This window comes from Stegodyphus dumicola, chromosome 6, assembly GCF_044657685.1.
Source record: "Stegodyphus dumicola isolate Sdum_Otavi_A_Nest chromosome 6, ASM4465768v1".
Classification (NCBI taxonomy): Eukaryota; Metazoa; Arthropoda; class Arachnida; order Araneae; family Eresidae; genus Stegodyphus; species Stegodyphus dumicola.
Window position 1 is genome coordinate 11,208,375 of NC_140773.1, and position 21,451 is coordinate 11,229,825.

The following is a 21,451-nucleotide window of genomic DNA, read 5'->3' on the forward strand; positions in this document are numbered from 1 at the left end:
CTATTTAGTCTGTTCCAGTGTGCCAAACAATTAATCATGCATGCATTTGCTATGGCTATTCTCATATTTGTGGATTTAAGTACGGTGATCAAGAATGAGTTATCTTGTAGGTGACAAGTAAACTGAGTTTGCCAACTATGAGTAATATTGTAGATGGCAGCAAATTTGTTAAAGGTGGTTTTCTTATCCAGATTTTGTACTGCATTTATATTGCATTAGTTTATGCTCATCGTGAAATAGAATAATTTTGCTTCAGTTTTTTCGAAGCTTCCCCCCTCTCACCACTTTTTTTTTCTTTCCATCTCTTTTTTGATACAGGAGGCAATAAAAGATTTAATATCTAAAAGTAAGAGTACCTGTGTTAAGTATTCAGATAGTGTAGTGATTTTTAGATTTCTTATGCTTTCATAAATATATTTTTGAAATACATGAATGCATTTTATTGTGAAAGCTAATTTTTTTTTTTTTCCCTAAATAGTTAATGTGCTGAGAACTCAAAACTTTGGCGATCTGAAGTCTATTGAAGTAAAAAGAGAAAGAGAAGCCATGGAATTAGCCAAGCGACAAGCTGGTGATAGAATGGAAGAATCAACTCGGGTAAGTTCATCAGTCAAGTATTAATTTACTTATTATTTTGAAAGTTTATGATTAATATATTTTACGTATAATAATCATCAATCAAATATTTGATTTTTCTTTGGAAGAATGTATAAAACTTATTTCTTCTCCAATTTCTTCTTAAATTCTAGTAATATGCTTTGTTGTTAATTAGGTGCTGTGTATGAATTTTTAACACTGCTTTAATAGGAATACTTTTTACATTTTGATTTGTAATGTATTATGGTAATTGTAAATCAGTGAAAGGTTTTGCTATATATATATATATATATTATGTTTATGTATATAAATTAATATATCAGGGCACATTTTTAAAAGGTGAAATTTAAAAGTCGGTAAATCTAATATATGGCAACTTTCATAGGATTTTCTCTTTCCTTCGTCTCCTTCATTAACCCCCCTTTCTTGGAAGTTTATGTTTCCCAGCAGTAAATAGAATTTGTGGAATTATTGAAACTTAAATTAGATGAATTCCATTCCCCTACCTCTAGTGATTTTTAGAATATTTTTTCTTATTACATTTTTTTTTCATCTGGATTATATTTTTTTTATTAAATTTTATTGATGCTATCATATTTTTCTTGCTAAGTTTATCCAATGCAAATACTATGTACTTTAATTATTAATTTTATTTTCATCAAATTTAAAAGTACTTCAAATAAGTTTTTCTTCATTCCTTAAAATTTTCTTGGCATAAAAGTGTAAGAAAATTACAAAGTCAGTTTTTCAGTCATTATGAAATAAGTTTGGAGTTTCTTTGAAATGGTATCACTGTGTAGAGTTATCTCCAGGTTTTTAAGATTTCAAGATTAGCAGCTATGATCATAGGAGATTGTGCACTCACTCACTAACTTCAATTTACCTCCTAGAAACATGCTTTTCCTCTCAGAATTATATAAGGAATTTGATTAATATTATTGAATATTATTATTGAATATAGTGAAATCATATAGGTAATAATATAAACTCTGAACTGAGGGATTAGACTCTTGGCAAAAATTTCACGCAAAAACAATAAGGTCTGCCGGGAAATTCCACCCCTTTATGAAGTGAAAGTATATAAACATTTTTCATACCTTTAATAATATTTATGGTACAGTATAATTTCTGCCATTAATTATGATGTCTTGCCAGTGAGACGGTAATTTGTAGATAGTATTTTTGAAAAATCAAGTAGTGCTTGCCTGACATCTGCTTCAGTTTTGAATCCCCCCCCCCTTCAAAAAATTTTACAAGGAGAGAAACAAGTGATAATCAAAAGGTACTAGCTCTGCGAAGTATGAGGCATAATGATGTGCTTCTTATTGAACATTGCTCAGCCTGTTTTCTTTGACTGCTATCTTTATCTCATCCATTTGCTGACAGTGTCTCTCTGAATTGTGCTTTTCGTTAGTTTTAAAAGCTCATAATATATTGGGCCTTTTGACATCCTGTCATATACACAGCATTTTCTGATTCAGACTTGGCTTAGAGGTGGAGGAAGAGGTTGTTTAGGGTCACAGTATGCTCCTTTGCTAAGAGTGTTTTCATAGGTAATTCAGTTTTAATCCTGTTATTATTTGGTCCAAAAAGTGTTCATTTTTGTTCCGAGCAAGCAGAGATGTTCATGGGATGATTCAATGATATATGTCTTTCTTGTTTAACTCATGAGGCACCATTTATAGAATAATCCTGATTTCCAAATACTGCCCAAAACTGCCTGTTGAGTTGTTAAGTTTTTCCACATTCTTTGATATTCTGAAATATATATATATATATATATATCTTGCTGTGTCATAGTCTTCACAATATTGTCATTGATGAAAGATAGATGCCCAGAGTGTGACTCATCATTAAGGTCAGAATCACGTGCTTCAAATTTTTTTTAACAATCTTCTGCATGTCTACTAAAAACTGTCTCTAAATTTTGACATACTTGTGTAGCATTTCTTCCTTGTTGGAATTCCTACAAAATACAGTGTCATAAATATTAATAGCTATGTTTTCAAGATCACATCTTACTAAATAATGAGACACTTTTGTTTCAATTAGTTTATAAGAGGAGATGTGTATAAATGCAGTGAAGAGAGACGGCCATATATGTCTTAGATGAACACTTGCATGCATGTTGAAACTTGAAATAATATTCTCGGTTAGAAATTTCCGATAGACATTAAGAAACGTTAGTATATTGCAACCTGTATATGTTTTTATACGCAATTGCACAGTTTTTATTTGGAAAAATATTCATACTTTTGATAAAAATAATTCTTATGCACACGAGAGAGCTCAGCATTTTCATTAGTTTTCCCCCATGCAGAAAATTTAGCAATTAAATGTAAATTTTTCACTTGTGGATTGTTGATCATAAAAATAGAATTTTGTGTTACATGTGCAATTTGTTTTATGTCAAGTTTAAGAATATTAAAGTGCAACTTTCAGAAAAAAATTTGCAGTTATATGTATCTTTTTATTGCATCGTAGAGATCATGATCAGTATTTCTTTTATTCAACAGTGGTGGATAACTCCTATATTAATCGATGTACCACCTCCTCTGGTGGAAGTTGGCTGTGAAAGTGTAGAGAAAGATTTGGAAAGGTATAGGCAGCAATGTACATTACAAGAAATCTATTTCACAAGAGAAATGTAAGTCATGCAGTGTTTTATTCTTTTACTTTTTTCCCAATATATAAAAGAGTCAAACTTGGTGTAAAAGTAACTTGTAAATGGTTTCTAAAAGATTTTTGTGATTTAAAAAAAAAGAAAATTTTTCATGATGTAATCTGTTCAAAGTAGTCTAAATGAATACAAATTTACTATATTAAATTAAATATTCTATCGCCAGAAGAAATTCAAATCTGTTTTTAAATTGCATTCTGAATCTTGCTTAGTATAGAATAAAGGAGCAATAAATAATTCGTAAAAGGCTTTAAGCATGCTAGTTTTATAAATATAGAAATTAATTAAATTTAGTAAGCTAAAATTATTATTTTCTATTATAAAAGTCTGGTGGTTACAAAGTGAAGTATGTTTTTAAATTTAGTCTGAATCTTGTGGATAGAAAAAATATGGGATTATTGTGACAAATTTTTTTGGAATACAGTATATTTAAAAAAAATGCGAAAATTCATTGTAGTAATTGTTAAAATTTGTAATGCATATACTGACTAAAGGGCAAAATATGTTAATTTTTTTAATTTATGAGCACCATATGAATTCTTTTTTATATGCTGTTGTAATTTTAGGATACCAGATTCTCCACATGAACCAGATTTAGAAATTGTTCCAGCACAAGAACCTAAAGTCATTCCTTTAGATGAAGTAAGAAAATGGATCACTGATATTGTAAAGAAATTTATTAGTTATTATGCATGTGAAAATTATTTAAACTATTACAGTCATATCATTTTTAAGGGTATATACATATAAAATAGTCATTCATTTTATAAAGGAAGAAAAATGATAAAATGTTTGTAAAAATCCAAATTTTTTTGTCCTTTCAACGTATTAAGTAATTAAATGAAGAAAAGTTTGCAACCCCTATAACAATAAAATTATGCATATTAGTATAGTTAATTATTGTAGGCAGTGAATAATAGATGTACAGTCAAAAGTCGTTAATTCGGACACCTATAATCCGGACCTCAAAGCTACAATTTTTCTGCGCATGCGTCGTGTTGACGCAAGAAAAAATGCCGCGGCGCGCAATGAATTGGAAGTTAATCTGTTAGCACTATCCTTATCTTCAGAGCAAATGTTTTTATTTTATTTGGCTTATAATTCCTTACTAAATGTAGTATTTCATCTCGATGTACTCCGTCTTTGATATGATTTAAATCAAATTCCTCATAGCAATTATAGGACTTGAACAGCGGAACTTTGTAACTGAAGAAGAAATTATGCCTGTTTATAGAATTAAAGAGAAAGTATTATCACATAAAACGAAGCAACTTAAACAATTTACATTGAAAGAAATGTTTAATAAAGTAAACATATAAATATTAAGCTCTTTTTTTTTTTTTTTTTTTTTTTTTTTGTAAATTTTGATACCGTTTAGATCATAATTGTTCTTTATTTCATAAATTATGGTTTCATATTTTTAATTTTATAATTTCTGCATGCCATCTTACCAGATTTAAACTGATGATATATAATACGGAAAATCGATAATCCGGAATTGCCGAAGTCCTGATGAGTTCGGATTAACGACTTTTGACTGTATATATAACCTTTGCTATCTTTTCGAATAGCAAGAGTTAGCATATATTTCCATGTATAAGCCAAAAAGTTTTGTAACCTTTTCCAAAGCTAATTTGTGGGGCTCGACTTACATAGATTCACTAATCTAGGTAAAAAATATAGGTATACTTTTCCATTAGCCAGGAGCAAGCAATCATCACCAAATATTGCACTTGTTTATTTCTCAAGTTTATATTTGTTTCATTTATGAGAAGTTTTTTAAAGTGAAATGATTTATTTTATTTTCAAAATTATTCGTGATGCTGGTTTGGTATTTTCATCACGATAAATCTAATGTTGGTGAAATTGCACCCGTTTCTCCATTCTCTTTTTTATTTAATGCTGAGCAACTATAATCTTGTTAGGCTTGCAGTCGCGCTTTCTGATTTAGTACGATCACACTGTTACACATCAGTTTGATACACTTTTAGTCTCTCTCAAGCATGTAGCAAGAGAAAAACTGCATTTAACACAAGTCACCTGTAGTTTGAAATTTGCCATATAAGAATTTCTCTTCTCACTCATCTTTCAAATAAAAATAAAAAATGGCATTAAAAAAAATGGCTAGCACAGATGTTAAAGACTGTATACAAGAGAGCAAATGAATGGGGCAAATTTGCTGCCTTCCTATAGGGTTACTAGAGTTAAAACTACCATCTTTAACATCTATCTATAATTTAACAGCAATTTGAAAAATGATTTTTACTTGTTTGGCAATGTTTTCGCCCACATGGCTACATGTTTTAGTGCTAGAGAAATCCCATCTCCATTTTGACTTTGGTTTTGAATTTTGGATAAATTTTTGGAGAAAAAAACATGCTCTTGGCCTATACATGAAAATGCAGTTGCACAAACTGAGAACATTATGCATTTTTTCACACTTTTTAACATTGAAAGACATGATTGTATTTTTTAAAATGTTTTTAACATCCATCCGTCTTCACAGGAAAATTCTATTGGCTCAGTAATGGATTATTCAAATTATAAAGCTCCAAAGCCTCAGTTACCAGAAGTTTTAACATCCTTAATTCGATCAACTGGCCAGACTCAGAATCAGAATATTTCTCAAGAACAACAGGTATGTATTTTCTTATTATTTTACATTTATTCTTTCGATTTTCAAAACCTTTGAATCTATTATTTAATAATTCCATATTTCAAAATGCAAGCAACTTCTGTGTGCCTAACATCTTTCACAGAATTTTCCTTATGTAGCTGGATCATCTTCAATTAGTAATTTACTTCAATTAGTAACACAAAGTAAAATTCTCTATGCGTGCATACATAAAAATGTCTTTGCTTAATAATGATATCTCTTGGCTTTCATTTAAAATGCTTCAAAAGAAATATTGATTTCAAGGATTAAAAAATCTAGCCTTAAGAAATTTCTAGTATATGATTTAAATTTGAAATTCATAATGTTTAGTAATATTTTTTTAACATAGTTTCATATTATTTCATATTCATTAAAGTAGAAAGAATCAAAGTACATGAAAATATTAAAAAATATTTGTTTAGAGTTGATGTAATAACTTGACGGTGTATGAGAAAGTATTTTATTTTAATGAATAATACTTGTAGCTTTTGCAAAATAACTAATGTTTAAAAATAATCAAAGGGTCAATGTTTTCTTATAAGTTATGCGTAGTGCCTCTTTCCCCCCCCCAATCATACATTGTTTTATTGTTTATAATTTTTTTCTTTTTAAATGTAAGTAGTTTTACATTTTTTTTTTTTTTTTTCCCTGAAGAAATTTTTAAATGTAATGGCTATAATGTTAATTTAATGGTTTATTATGATGAATAAATTACTAATGTTAAGCAAGAATTATTTTCTGTTTCATTTTTAAAATAGTTTTCTTATACTTTACAGATGCCAAATGATCTTAACAATATTTTAAAGCAACCTATATTAAACCCTGAAATTACTAACCAGCAACATATTCAAGTACCATCATCTTCACCATATGATCCAGGTAAATTTATTTTTAATATTATATGTATGTATTGTATTATAGAGTGTTTCACATGCTATATGGTACATGTATTGCTCAATTATCAAAAATCTGGTATAATTTTTTACACATTTGCAATGAAACTGACCTGAACTGTGATGTAGTGCCAGTACACATTTTTTAGTTTATTTCAGAGAACATTAATCAGTTCTTAGCTAAATTTGAAGCAAAGAGCTGTAAATCATGCTTGCTCTTTCAAACATACCAGGTAACCATAATCCTAAGCTGGTTGTCACTAGCAAGTGAAAAATGAGCAAGGAAAGGTGAGCTAGTTGTGATACATGATTCCATCGCCAGTGTAATATATCTTATCCAATATATGCTGTGTATTTCTTACTATGAGTAAAATGTTGTGGAAAGCAGGAGTAATTAATAGTGGCAATTCATGAAGTTGTAATTCTAAGCAAATTTTGGAGTTTGTTAACTAGTCAACACTGACAAAAGTAAAAATATGAATGATGCTTGTGTCTACCAATTAAATCTACGAAGAAATTAATGTAATTTGTTGGCAAAAACGGCCTCTTATATATATATATATATATACCTCTTATTTTTACTGCAATCATATATATATATATATATATATGATTGATATATATATATGATTGCAGTAAAAATAAGAGGTGCATAACTAGATGCTATTGCAGAGTTTCAACCTTCTATGGCTAATCGTTTTAGAATTGTACAAGATATATACATATGTTATGGAAACAATTATCCAGTTGGATTCAGGAATAATTTAAATGCGTATTTCTGTTGAAAATGAAACCCAAAATTGTAATATTTTGCATTTGCAGGTTTGTAGGATTTATTTCCTATAAGGTCATAGGAAACTGATATTATAAACTTCTGGTCTGAGAAAAAGTGAAAAACAGAAATATTCAGAATTGGAGGAAAAAATTGCTTTAACTTGCTCGCATGAATCCACTGTTGAAAATTCATTTAGTTGTATTATGACAGAATATAGAACATCCTTGAACATTGATTGCCCATATGCTGACAGACTGTAAAAATATTTATTTGCATTAAACAAAAATGCATGTCAGGTTTTTTGGTGGGAAAATTCCCTCTCAAGTCTCCCTTAGTGACAAAGATATTTGAAATACTTTTGGAATACTTTTTGGTAAGCTGGGCAAGTTACTATAATTACTCCATGTATTCCCTTCTAACTAGTAACACTTCTCACCTGATCTCCAATGCATGTTAATTTGCATACTTCATTTTATAATCTAAAATTTGTTGAAGGTTTAAATGAAAAGTCATTATTTACATTAAAATAGCTTGCAGATAATACTAAATTTTCAGTTATTAGCAAATAAAAATATAAAGAAGCAAATTCTGAGAACTTAAAGCTCCCCAAAAAGCAAGCTAAGCATAGCAATTAGTTTTTTCAAATGGAGATATAACACCAAAAAGATAAGTGATTTTATGAAATGTAGTTAAAACATTACTTTTTAGTAATTATATATATACACTCATGTCCATAAATTAAGATTAATTCGGAGTCACACTGAAATCGAACTCTAAAATAAATAGATCACCTGTAAAATAACTACACACATCTTCAAGAATCATATGCAAATTTCAGGAAGTAACCAGATGACACCGATGGTGCGTCACAATGACGAGAGTGATATGTAAGGAATACAGGCAAAGAAGTAAAATTGTTCGCAGGCGCTTTATAAGCATTTCAGTGCAATAACCGAATAGTTATGACACAAAGGACGCAATTGGATGATTTTTTACGTGGTAGAATTATCGGCCGTCTGGAATGTGGAAGTATCAGACGAACTTGGAATTGCCCAGAGTGTCATCTCCAGGCTTTGGCAGCGATTCCAAGATGATGGTAATGTGAGTAGACTTTACAGCACAGGTCGCCCCAGAGTTACAACGCCGAATGAGTACCGGTATTTAACAGTTACTGCCAAAAGAAACAGGCGGAGCACAGCCTCAGACCTGTCTCATCAGCCACTGGTATGACAATTTCAAGGCAGACCATGTACAGACGTTTAGGGCAGATTAGTCTATATACTCGTAGACCTGTCAGATGTGTTATACTTACTGCAACTCACTGTTGCCTGCGGTTAGCTTGGAGTAGAGAGCTTGCATTGTGGACACCACAATAGTGGGCTTGTGTGATGACGAGTCCAGGTTTAGCTTGCAGTCTGATTTTCACCAGACTTTCATATGGAGAGCTCCAGGTACCTGTTACCACCAAGAAAACATTCTTGAACAACACCGTTACAATGGTGCAGGTGTCCTCGTTTGGGGTAGAATTATTCTGGGTTCCAGAACTGACCTGCATCTTCAAATTTGAACCATGACAAGCCAAATCTATCGGGACGTCATTCTGGAACAACATGTAGATTTGTTTTGGGGCGCCATGGGCACACAATTTATGTTTATGGATGACAACGCCCGTCCTCACCATGCAAATATCGTAAGCGAATGCCTTCAATCAGAGGATATCACCCGTACGGACTGGCCAGCATTCTCACCGGACTTAAATCCAGTAGAGTACGTGTGGGACATGCTTGGCCGTGGAGTTGCAGCCCGTCAACCTCCTCCTACATGTCTACTGGAACTTCGGAGAGCATTGCTTTTTGAGTGGTGTAATATCCCCCAAGATCAGATCGGTAATTTGATACTCAGCAAGCCTAGCTGTTGTACGCACTGTATTGCATCGTCTGGGAGACATACAATGTATTAACAATCATACCAACCATGTAATTTTTTTTTTTTTTTTTTTTTTTGTAATTTGCTCCAGGGAGGAAAAAAAATCGCTAATTTTTTTAATAATATCAAACATAGAGCATCTTTTTTTGCTCTTTACCTTTTGTTTAATAAATAAGCTTTACAAATAAGTCAAATTTGTTTTGCTTCTAACTCTTCCTTTGCCTGATTTTGCGTTATCCTTAATTTATGGACATGAATGTATTTAATTATTAAAAATGAGGATGAATCTTATAACGAAATCGATAACACTTTTCTTCAAAATATACACCAAATGGTGTTTTTTCCCCCCTTGATAATTTTAATTTTAACATTGGTGCATTTTTTTTTTTCCTGTTAGTTTTTTTTTTTTTTTTTTTTTTTTGTTTCCCTACTTTTTTTTTAAATTAATCATCACTTTTTAAAAATCAGAGTATATAATAGATCAGTTAACATTTACCAAAAAGAAACCAGCATTGAAGAAATTGCCTTTGACTTTCAAATGTATCAATTGTTGCTAATCTAATTGAAAAAGATATCAATAGGAGTTAGAATGATATGTAGTGGAATAAGTGCATTGAAATTAAAAGCTCTATAGTTATGATGATGACATCAGAGTTGCATAGAAACTTCATGTGACATTTTATAGATGACATACATGACAGTTTTAAATTGATTTATATATTTATTTTTATATTCATTTTCAGTTTTATGTTTAATATATATTTATTTATGCACCTACAAATGATCTGATTCTGAGGCATTTACAGGGCATTGAGGGATGGGGAGAATGAAACAAAAGTCTTAAAATTTAGTTTAAGGTAGTAGGATTCATGGTGTTTCGTTGCTCTGGCAGAAGCATTCCTTCCTGTTGTGCATCAAATCAGATTCTAAAACATTAAATATTGAGATGAATTGTAACAAAGAATGGTACATATTTGTATTCCTAAAAACATATTGTACATATCATTGCATTATTACCATAAAGATATGTGTGAATATTTATTTTCTATTTATGTTTGAAAAGCAGTGTTGTATCTTAAAAATTCAGAGCATCTACAATTTTTAATTTGAAAGAGCTGCAACTGTCTGCTTTATCTTCCTGATAATTGCCCATTGCATAATTTGCATAATCTGGATTCTGTTATATGTTAAATCAGTGAATTTTTATTAAGAAAAAGTAAAGAAGTTATTCAAAGTGCTGTAGTTTATTAACATTTGGTTATCAAAATCCCTCCTTCATTAATTAATTTCATTGTTTTTTCAGCGGAACCAGTGTCTGTTATGCCTTCAAACAGTTTACTTGGACCTCCTCCACCGTTGCAAAATATGTTTGGTATGTCACAAGATGTCCAAAATATGAACTCTCAAAATGATTGGCGGCCATCAGAAGTGATGCAGCCTGATCAGTTTTTTGGTGGTTATATGAATCCAAACATGGTTCATGATCCAGTTCCAGGCATGAATATGAGACCAAGAATGGTGCAAGAAATGTTCCGACCTCCAAACATGCACAAAGTTCCACCTCGAGGAATGGGTAGGTTTTTATCTTACGAGGGTGAATCAAATATAAATGAGCCTTTTGTTCAAACAAAATTAGTTTTATAGGAAAAATCTACATTTCTCCAAATTATTTTTCTAAATAATCTTCTACTTTTATGATAGATTTTCCTCAATGTTTTTCATTCTGTTCTCATAGAATGAAGTGCAATAGGTATCTAATCAGTTGTGCCTGGATGTTTCAATTTGATCTTTGGACTCAAATCGCTTGTCTCCAAATGCCTTTTTAAAGTGTCCAACCATGTAAAAATTGCCTGGTGATAAGTCTAGGCTGTAAGGTAGATGATCAAGCATTTTTCAGTGCATTTCCATCAGTTTCTGTTGCGTTACACCTTCTGTGTGGGACCTGGCATTGTCGTGGAGGGGACAGTCTCGTCTTTTGCATCAATACTGAAGCAAGACTTGATCCAAGAGACCTCAGCAGTAGGTTGCATTAGTTCTGATGCCGTAAAAGAAATCCATCATTAAGACCTCCCTTCAGTCCCAAAAATCCGTTACAAGTGCGAGGATGGCGGGGATAACCTTGATTCGCAACACGTTCGCGGCCTTAACTGAATTCGTTGCACCAAACCTTCACTCTTGACTATGAAAGGGTAACTTCCCCAAAGTGGGCATGCAGCCTTTGGTAAATTTCAGCTAGTTTCACGTGTTCGGGGACGAGAGAACTTCATGATGATGCGTTGCTCAATAGGGACAGGCACACTTCTCTCACTCAGCATAAGGACTACAAAATAAAGCATGGGACAAGCTGCTGGTATAGTTCCCTTACTCTAGGCAACCACATCTGCCCAAGCACGTACAAATACTCATGCTGACGCTCAGTCAGTGAAGGCTCGTTCATATTTGATCGTCCTACATATTTTTTATTATAAGCACTCTTTGGCATTTAGACAGTCAGAATTTAACATTGGGAATGAATAGTTAAAACTTTTTATTTGTGTTAATATGTTTTTTTTCCCTCCTTTTAGGTCCTCGACCAAGAAATGTTCACAAAGTTCCATGTCGACACTTCATTGCAGGAGGTTGTCGATTTGGCATGAAATGTTCCTTCTTACATCCTGGAATTAATGGGCCTCCATTATAGTGTGATAGGCAATTCTTCATGTGAAAATGTGCCTTTTCAGTATTACTGTGATATGGACATTTCATTCATGGCTTCCATTATTGACTATTACTGCTTTTTGAGAAAGCAGAAGCCTATCTCATGCCATTAATGTACATACTATTTACTGTACAGATTGTGAATAGATACCATGCGGAGCTGAATTCACAGACTAGTATTAAAAATTGATCAGAAATCACGGAATGATTTCTTTTGCTTTAGTTTGCATTCCACGTAAAGGGTGTGCTTAATTAATTTGGACAGCTGTTAAATTCTATAAACTTTATAAATACAGAATTGCTGATTTAAGTTTGTGGGAAAATAAGCATTTAATAGTGAATTGGTGATTGGCATTGCTTTTGGTTTGACAAAGCATAAATTTTCATGTTACTTTATGCATGCTGAAATTTGTTAACATTGTCTTGAAAATGTGTACTTTGCTGAAAATATTTTCTTTCCCCCCCTTCAATATTTCAGTGCAAAACCAAATAAATAGTTTTAAGGTGGAATTTAAAAATTTGTCTCTTAATCTGATATTTGCATTTTAATTGGTCAGATTTTCTTTAAAAGATTGATAATAAGTATAATTTATAAGGATAGGCAAATGATCTGCTCCATTTTATTTCTGGGAGTAGTTAAAAATAAAATGTTCAGATATTCCACAGATGAGTAATTGCTTTCATAAATAAATAAAAAAAAAAAAAAAAAAGAAAAAAATATTAAGAAAGATTAGCAGACATGAAGTTCTGCAAGTTTTCCCTAAATTTTTCTTGGTGTGCTTTAAAAATTTTACTACCTAGCTCGTTTTCCCAATTTTTATATGGATAAGGTTATTGATATATTTCATCATTTGCTCACAATGTGAAAGCCTTTGGCAATTTTTAGTTTCTTTTTAGATACACTGTTTTATTTCTGTACATATTTTATTGTAAATATGTTGTATAGTATTATGTTTTTTTATGTAAAAATGCAACACTTGACTGAAAGTTTATTGCAAGTAATATAAAAGTTTATGTGTATATATGTGATGCTCATACTTGAATTTCTTTCTAAAGGAATTAAAAATAATGTTCATTTAAGAAAAAGAGTGCTATTGTGAGCAGAAGCAATTCAATAAAATTTAAATATTTTCTTTTATTATAATGCTTGCAGTTCTTTCAGCCAAGTAATGTATAATATGTACATTGTAAAAAGAAATACTGAATATCTTTTATTTGCAGTTATATAAAAAATTATTAATTAAATTTAAATTGCCTTTTTATTTTTCAAATCCATGCCACCACATTTCAAGCATATCGAAAATACGATAATTTCATTATTTTAAGGTACATGTTTTGGTTTTCCAAAAAGCATTCTTTTGAGTGCTGCTCTTTTTCTTCCTCTTTTTCGTTTACCTGAAGTAGACAGATTTATCATTTAAGTTGTCACCAGTACAGTCAAAAGTCGTTAATCCGGACTCGTCGGGACTTTGGCGATTCCGGATTATCGATTTTTTCAGATTATAGATCATCAGTTCCCTCCACCCATCCCCCGCTGCAGAGCAGCGTGAAATTGATAAATAGATTTTGGAATGGTTAGGTCATTTTTTGCAGCAATTCAACTTTTGTTTAATGGACTTCGAAACGTACTTTCGCTTTGGTAGATCTTTTACATATTAGTAAATGTATATTGGAAATTCTATTTGACATAATCGAAAGTTCAAGCTTACTTTTATAAAATTGCTCTAACAGTCTGCAAAAAATAATAAGCCGGATCCAATTCGAACATTAAGGAACAATGCAATCTGCAACATTAACTGAATTAGATAATTTTAGCTTAGCTTATACCGTCCGTTATACATTAAACACGCATGCGTAAGCGTATTTTGTGCACGCGCACACAACTATTCACAGCCGTAAAGTTGCGCAGAAAGTTTGTAGCTTTGAGGTGCGGATTATAGATCATTCCGGATTATGGGTGTTCCAATTAACGACTTTTGACTGTATTTCATTTTTAAACATTTTAATTATTTAAAATTTAAGTAATAATAACTTACCATGTTTAATTTCTGAAATGCCTTCTTCAGGTATCTGTTAACAAAAAAATCTAGTTCAAAATATATATTTTTATCAGTTTAACATGAGCTTTGATGGAAACACTGATAAGTGGATTTCCCCTCCCCTTTTTATAAAAATTTTTAATTTTATTATAGTGAGTTATAAAATAGGTCGGCTATTATTTTGTGAAGTACAATAATGTTTAATAGTGTGAACTTGCTTTCATACAGTAAAATGTGTTAGGTATGGGTTGGCTGCCTGTGAACCTCCCCTCCCCCCCCCCCACACACACACCATGGAGGTAGGAAAGGGAGGAGGGGCCATTCCGCGCTAGAAGTGAAGCACTGCTTTCAAGCTTGGGTCACCAGACGGGGTGTTCTTTGTTTACATTCAGAAGCTCGCTTGACAAGATTCTGATAGTATTTCGACACACGACAGTTCCATAGAAATCGAAAAAAGGGACACTCTCGCATGAAAGAAACATTCATAGTGGGATGGATAATAGCAATTTGTATACTTTACTGACACTTACGCAAAAATCACATCTCGGTTATTTTTCGATAACTAACAACAGCGATTTTGATTATGAATTTGTCTTATAAAATTCTAAGCTGTTGCACTACAAAAATATAGATTTTAAGAAAATTGCTAAAAGAGATCTGCCAAAATTTATTTTCTAGATGATTTGAAAAGTTTGAAACTTGATGGCTAAATGTAAATATAAAATTATGTATGTTAAAATATTTGTAATTAGGCACATAGGTCAGATTAAGTTTTTATTAAATAGAGTAACGCATGCAAGGGCTATCTGCCTAAAGAGAGAGATGCCATCGTGGATGAATTTTGAAGAAAAACTGACCTTTGAGTGGGTATTAAAAATAATACTTATAATTTTCATTCAAATTATATTCATATATATTTTTATGTAAAACTTTCGGGTGTATGCTAAATTAGTGTAAATTACTTTACACGAAAAATATAGTGAATGCACAGAAATTAAAGATTTGCACATGCCGGAAATGATAAATAGGAAATATGTATGGGTATTTATGCATGTGCTTGCAAAAAGCATGTATCTGCCTTTGAAAAAATACTTAAATATTCATTAAATTATTTATAAATGTAATTGAAATGAAGAATTTATTCACTTATAAACAACTGTGAAAGTACTGTGAAGAAATCTAATGATTAAATGTATCTAATTTATAATGATTATAAATGTTATCTAAATATATAATAACCTTAATATTGAATTGTAAACACAAATTGAAATCCTGTTGACAAATACGTTATAAAACTATTTAAACAAGAATTGTTCGTATTGTAAAGCAAATGCTATGAGATGCGCACTTAACAACGTAATAAAGAGTTTTGGAATATGTATTGTTGAAATGAATTGTAAAAAAAAAAAAAAATCTGATGAGTATAATTAAAAGAATTATTCCCTTTACATTTTATAATAACTCAGTTACAAGTTTTAAATAATACTTTAAAAAAAAAAAAAAAACCTTATTTTATTCCCTTTCAGAAATGTTCAGAGAAAGTGAAATACTATTTTCCTAATAATTCTCTAATTTAAAATGAACCGAATAGAGCATTAATTATAAATTGATTTACATTTTTCAATTTAAAAGAAGCCAAAAAATCATGTCATATTTAAGAAAGTATTTTAGGAAGAAGCTCTATAAATAGAAAAGAAATAATGCATAATTTTAATATTAATAATACAATACACCTTGATCTTAATTTTTGTACCTTAACCGAATAAAATCGAATTACCTTAATTTTTTTTTCTAATGTAATTAACGAAAACTTGTGAAAATATTTCACTCAAATTAAACCATTCTGAGAAAACTGTCCTGTGAAAAGTATAGCATTTAATTCCGTTCAGAATGAAATGTTGTTTAAAAATATGTTGTTTTCACATACTTAGGACTCTGAAGTGTTGTAAAAAAAAAGAAAATATATACATTTATATGTATATTTGCGACGTAATTACAAAATATTTACACCCGAACGCGTCAAATCCCATAAAACTCAATGGTAAATGACCCAATGTTTTGGTCACCACGTAGGGATCGCCGGTGCTTCAGAGCAGGGTACGGAGAAACTTGTTTAGGGCGACTCCTTCTTACTTCCTACCTCCATGACACACACACACAAAAAAAAAAGATAGGGGTGCTGCCAAAAAATATTGTGAGAGAGTTTTAAAAAGAAAATGCTTAGAAATGTTTTATTTTCCAACAAGTATTCAATCCTACCAATCAAGTAGCAAAATCTCTGAACACCAATAATTTGACCTGGCTCAAATAATGGTGAAGAGGCAGACTGAATGAGAGTTTTCGTGGTTTTTCCTATGGGAAATAAGCCAATTTCCTTGAAACTGTTCCTCACACACAGGCATCTCTTAACATGCTTTGTGGTAGCCAAAATGATCTAATCCCATCTTGACAAGATGGGGTTGTGCACTTACATTACATAGCCAAAAAAAAAAAAAAAAAAAAAAAGCCTTAGCCAAAGAACCCTGTACTGTAATCTAGTGAATGCTCAAAATGAAAAGCTGTAGAAAAAAGAATTCAGAGAAAATCAGTGTGCACAGAAGCAGGTTTAGTGTCATGTCAAAGCTGAATTATAAATCTTTGGTACTTGAAAATGCCAGGCAGTTTAACATGATTAATTTTCACCTTTAACCTCTTTGCTCCAGACATTGAGGAAAGAGAGCTGCCCATGACCTTGGAGCAATGAACATCACCATGTACCTGAGTGCATTTTGCAGTAAGTCTAAATGCAAAAATAATTCTTATAATAACTGCTTTTTATCTAAATATTTTGATTCTTGCATATGTTATTTAGATGTTATTTTTTATTATAACAAAGAGAAAATCCTAATATTTAAAATAAAAATTTGTGATAAGTTAAAATGCAGTACAGTACAAAGTCCGAATATCCAGAATGATCTAAAATCCGAACCTTAAAACCACCAACAAAAATATTTTTTTGAATTTTTCTTTATGCTTTATGCATGCGCATTTCATTATTTTCCCCGTAAGAAAACGTGGTAAAGAAATGTGGAGAATTCAGATTCTTAATTTCACTTCAGCATTAAATAGAATACCTCATTATCGAAGAAACAACCATTTTAGCATAAATTTATGTGATCAGTAATTTGGCTCCATAGCTGCATATCTGCTTGGCATACATCTCAAACCAAAATATTCTACACAGAAACATCGTTAATTTTACAACTATTAATATTTTATATCTCTGACTGCAACATGGCAAATCATTATTTATTATATTTTGCTTTAATCACTATGTTTATTAACACATGACAACTTGACTCATTCAACGATGCCTAAACTTTTTTTTTATGTTAGTAATTGAATAACAAAGAGTATGGAAACCTTTTATGTTGACATTATGCTTGGTGATGATTACAGATTTAAATTAAATGTGCTAAATGTGTTGACAAGGGAAAATTTCTTTCCATATGCTAAAAATGGACTTTGTTAATGATACTCATAGGCCAAAAGATTACATTTAATGCTATTTGAATAAAGAATAACTGATGTTTTATTCGCATAAACGCAGAACTGGCGCCTGAGCTCGTATGGCTGCACCAGGCGGCAGAATTTAGAGAAGCACCGAATAACAAAAGTAAGGAATGATAAAAATTTTTAGATTTTAGGGAAAGCACTGGGACCCAAAATTAAAGAGCGGCAAAAACTTAGGTGTTTGGTAGCAGAATTTAGTACCCACAGAGACTGCATCAGGTGGCAAAATGTCCAGAGCCGGCCCTTGGTAAGCTTATGTGGAAATTTGATTTATTCAGGACTAGGATAAGCTTTGAGCATGTGCAAGATTTAGACGTATGTATAATAAATAACTAAATTAATACAATTCAGGTTTAATTACCTCAGTGCACGATAGAAGCAAGACAAAATTTATTGGAACATTTTTGTCTTTTGTCACCATGCTACATAGCCAATAATGCATAGTGGACGCTGTTAGGCTAGGCTAAAATTATATTACTAATTACAAAAAATTTCAGTTAATATAGCAGATTGCACTGTTCCTTAAATTTCTGATTTGATCCAGCTTATTAGTTTTTGCAGGCTGTTATAATTTTATAAAAACTAAAATTTGAACTTTCGATTATGTTGAAAAGAGTTTCTAAATCTGGAGCTGCAACAAGATCTACAAAGCGAAAAGCATGTTTCGATGTGCATTAAAGAAAAAGTGGAACTGCTGCAAAAAATGGATATAGGTATATCCGTCTCAAAATTATTTGAGGAGTATGGCATTGGAAAGTTGACTGTATATGGACAACAGAGAAAGGAACTTTATGAATGTTTTGTGGATTTCGACACCCGACTCGCAATGAATAACAGAAAGATTATTCGCTGTACTAAAAGTGATGATCATGACGAAGTGATGATTGAATGGTCAGACAGAGATGCAGTGCGGGGGCGCCATTGACAAGTCCAATGCAAATGGCTCAAGCCAAAATTTTTCGTGAAGATATGAACTTAAATACTGAATGTACCTATTCAACAGATTAGTTATTTTAAAATTGCCATGGTATAATGCATTTGAAAATCTCAGGTGAAAATCTTCAGCTGATACCGAAGCTGCTGAACTATTTTCAGATGAATTCATCAAACTCATTAATAGTGAAACGTTATCTCCAGGACAAACTTACAATGCTGATGAAACTGGTCTTTTCTGGCAATATGTACTGTGAAATACTTTGCCAACATCTACAGAAAAGGCTCCAACTTGTGTCAAAGCTTCCAAAGCTAGATTAGCAATTTTAGCGTATGCAAATGTTTCAAGAATGCACAAATGTAAACTTTTCGAAACTGTATTAGTAATAATGTTTATATTGCCATATTTAAATTATTTCTGTATAGTAATTGAAGTAAAAAATGTAAGCATTTAAATGTCGATGCTTTTTATATCACACTGCCATCTTTATGTAAAGAATTTTTAAACTATTCAACAAAACTATTTACATTGCATTGTTTGTTTCTAAATTATGAATATATTGTTAGCCTCACACACTTTACTTTCATAGAATAAAATATTAGTATTCATCACAACATTCAGTAAGTTTTCACAGCATTCTGACATGATTTATGGGCATTTAAAATTTTATATAAAACATTCCATTTTAGCGCATCAAATATGATAGATATTGTGGGCCATCAGTGACACTTCGCTCCATATCACATTTGATATGGTGGGTCCATGCCGGCTACGAAGAGGTTAAAGTAAAGATATTTCAAGAAGAAAAATTTATCCCTCAAAGTATTTCTGGTGTTGGACAATGCATTTTAAAAGGGCTTTGCCTTCTGCCCTCTAAAAAAGTAGATTAATTTTGGTACTTGCTATTATATCAGAGGTAAAGGAAATTAGTGCTGATATGTAGGATTTGCAGAATATCATATTTCATGGCAAACTATGCTGATTAACTAAAAGGCATGATAACTAGAAACTTTACTTGTTAACATGAAGAAAAATTAAAACTTCTCAAATATAATTTGAATAATGGGAGCAATTTTCAATACCAGTGATAATAAATCATCCAGATGCACCCTAGTAAGTGAATATAGTATGTCTATTATACCCAAACCCAGAGCACTTTCTTTGTAGTTTTTCTTTGAAGATTTGGCTGCAAAATTTACAGCAATACCCAAAAATTTACATTGTAATCCATTACTAGACCAAGGATAGAAATCAAGAGAAGTTTTTCCAAATTTTCCATAAATATGAGGGTAAAACAACAAAAGGGCAAGCAAGGTAAATAGTAAGATTATAACGAAATATAAACAACTACTTGGCTATCAGGACTGAATAATATAATCCTATTAGATTTGTCAAAAGAAATATCTAAAAATCATATGATATACTGTCAGGAGCTGTATCATTAGACAAAATATGGAAATATACATATGTTAGTTAAAGGATGTAATCAAGAAATTTGATTTATCCACTGCTCTTTTTTCTATTCAGCTAGTGAATAATAAACTTCACTCATTTTTTTATTTTGCTGTTTTCATCTTCAGTTCATTAGAAAATCTTTTTTCAGTAACCAATTCTGGATAGGATGCCTCATACCTGGAGCATATAAAGGCCAAGAAATAACAATATTTTATTGTTGTAGCTGCTGTTTTAAATTATGCTTTATCTAGCTGAAAGAAGAATTTTTACCCCCACAAAACATAGCAATTATGTATGAATCATATTGTTCTAGCAACTCTGCATAGGTCTGTTAATTCTTCTCTTTAGGGATAAACACATATCCCAGTTTTAACTGATTTCTGTACACTCACTATTGGGATCATAAATATTTTATGTGGCAAGATCTAATTTTTTAATTTTGATACATGCTCAAGATTTTCAAAATTGTCAGAAAAAAATCAGTTTTCAAATATTAATTTTAATCTAAAATTAAATGGCATTGAATATGATCACATTTACTTACGTCTTGTTTGCTTTAATAACACTTAAAATAATTGCAAATTTCACCGTGATTTATAAACTGTAGATAAAATAATCTAATAGTATGTATAATAACAATCCCTTTAATAAAAAGCAATTTTTTTTAGATGTGTCTAACAAATGTTGAGTTTTTATATCTTCCAGTTTTTCATGATCTTTAAAATCTCCCCAAATAGGCAGGCACTAAGGCCAGAAGTGGTGGCCACTTTATTGTGGAAGCACCCAATAGGTGGGCCACCATTACCTCCTATGAAGGGATCAACAATTAAAGCCATGCCTTGTTGAGATTTGAATTCAGACCCTTCAGTATCACAGTAGGCTCCCCTATCCACTATACTATTTCGGCGTCATGATGTTTAATGTTTTAGAAGGAATTTTAAATGGAAGTCACTAATAATATATTATGGAATGGTCAAATTATATCCTATTTAAAATGAAAAGTAACATTTGAACTAGCATTTCTTTTTCACAAAATGGAGAATAAAAAGGATAGATTCATAAAGTATGAAAAAGTTAATTTCATAATGTTATATACAACAATATCAAGAAATGTGAATTTAAGAAGGGCACACATTGTTCATAATTTGTAATCGGATCACAAATGTCAGTAGGTCATCATATCAAGGATGATTCATCTGAATTTTCTTTTTGAGTGGAAATTATTGTCTATAAAGGCAGAAAAGTCT

At 31.2% G+C, this 21,451-nt stretch overlaps 2 protein-coding genes across 15 annotated transcripts in view; one reads left to right on the forward strand and one right to left on the reverse strand.

Moving 5' to 3' along the window:
* Window positions 1-12,942, forward strand: part of LOC118194587 (serine/threonine-protein phosphatase 1 regulatory subunit 10-like) — a 105,847-nt gene extending 92,905 nt beyond the window's left edge. For 9 of the 12 annotated variants that reach the window (XM_085818101.1, XM_085818099.1, XM_085818102.1 and 6 more), the window contains 7 exons: window positions 479-597; window positions 3,114-3,244; window positions 3,844-3,943; window positions 5,784-5,915; window positions 6,710-6,812; window positions 10,831-11,100; window positions 12,092-12,942. In XM_085818101.1, the coding sequence (XP_085674227.1) occupies window positions 479-597; window positions 3,114-3,244; window positions 3,844-3,943; window positions 5,784-5,915; window positions 6,710-6,812; window positions 10,831-11,100; window positions 12,092-12,207 (971 nt within the window). In that variant the 3' untranslated portion in view covers window positions 12,208-12,942. The remainder of the gene's footprint in view (window positions 1-478; window positions 598-3,113; window positions 3,245-3,843; window positions 3,944-5,783; window positions 5,916-6,709; window positions 6,813-10,830; window positions 11,101-12,091) is intronic. The other 3 variants (XM_085818104.1, XM_085818105.1, XM_085818106.1) reach the window with 1 other exon arrangement.
* Window positions 12,943-13,458: 516 nt separating this feature from the next.
* The window catches only part of LOC118194589 (uncharacterized), a 290,113-nt gene continuing 282,120 nt past the window's right edge, over window positions 13,459-21,451 (reverse strand). For all 3 annotated transcript variants that reach the window (XM_085818112.1, XM_085818113.1, XM_085818111.1), the window contains 2 exons: window positions 14,261-14,294; window positions 13,459-13,619 (listed from right to left, as the gene is read on the reverse strand). In XM_085818112.1, the coding sequence (XP_085674238.1) occupies window positions 13,546-13,619; window positions 14,261-14,294 (108 nt within the window). In that variant the 3' untranslated portion in view covers window positions 13,459-13,545. The remainder of the gene's footprint in view (window positions 13,620-14,260; window positions 14,295-21,451) is intronic.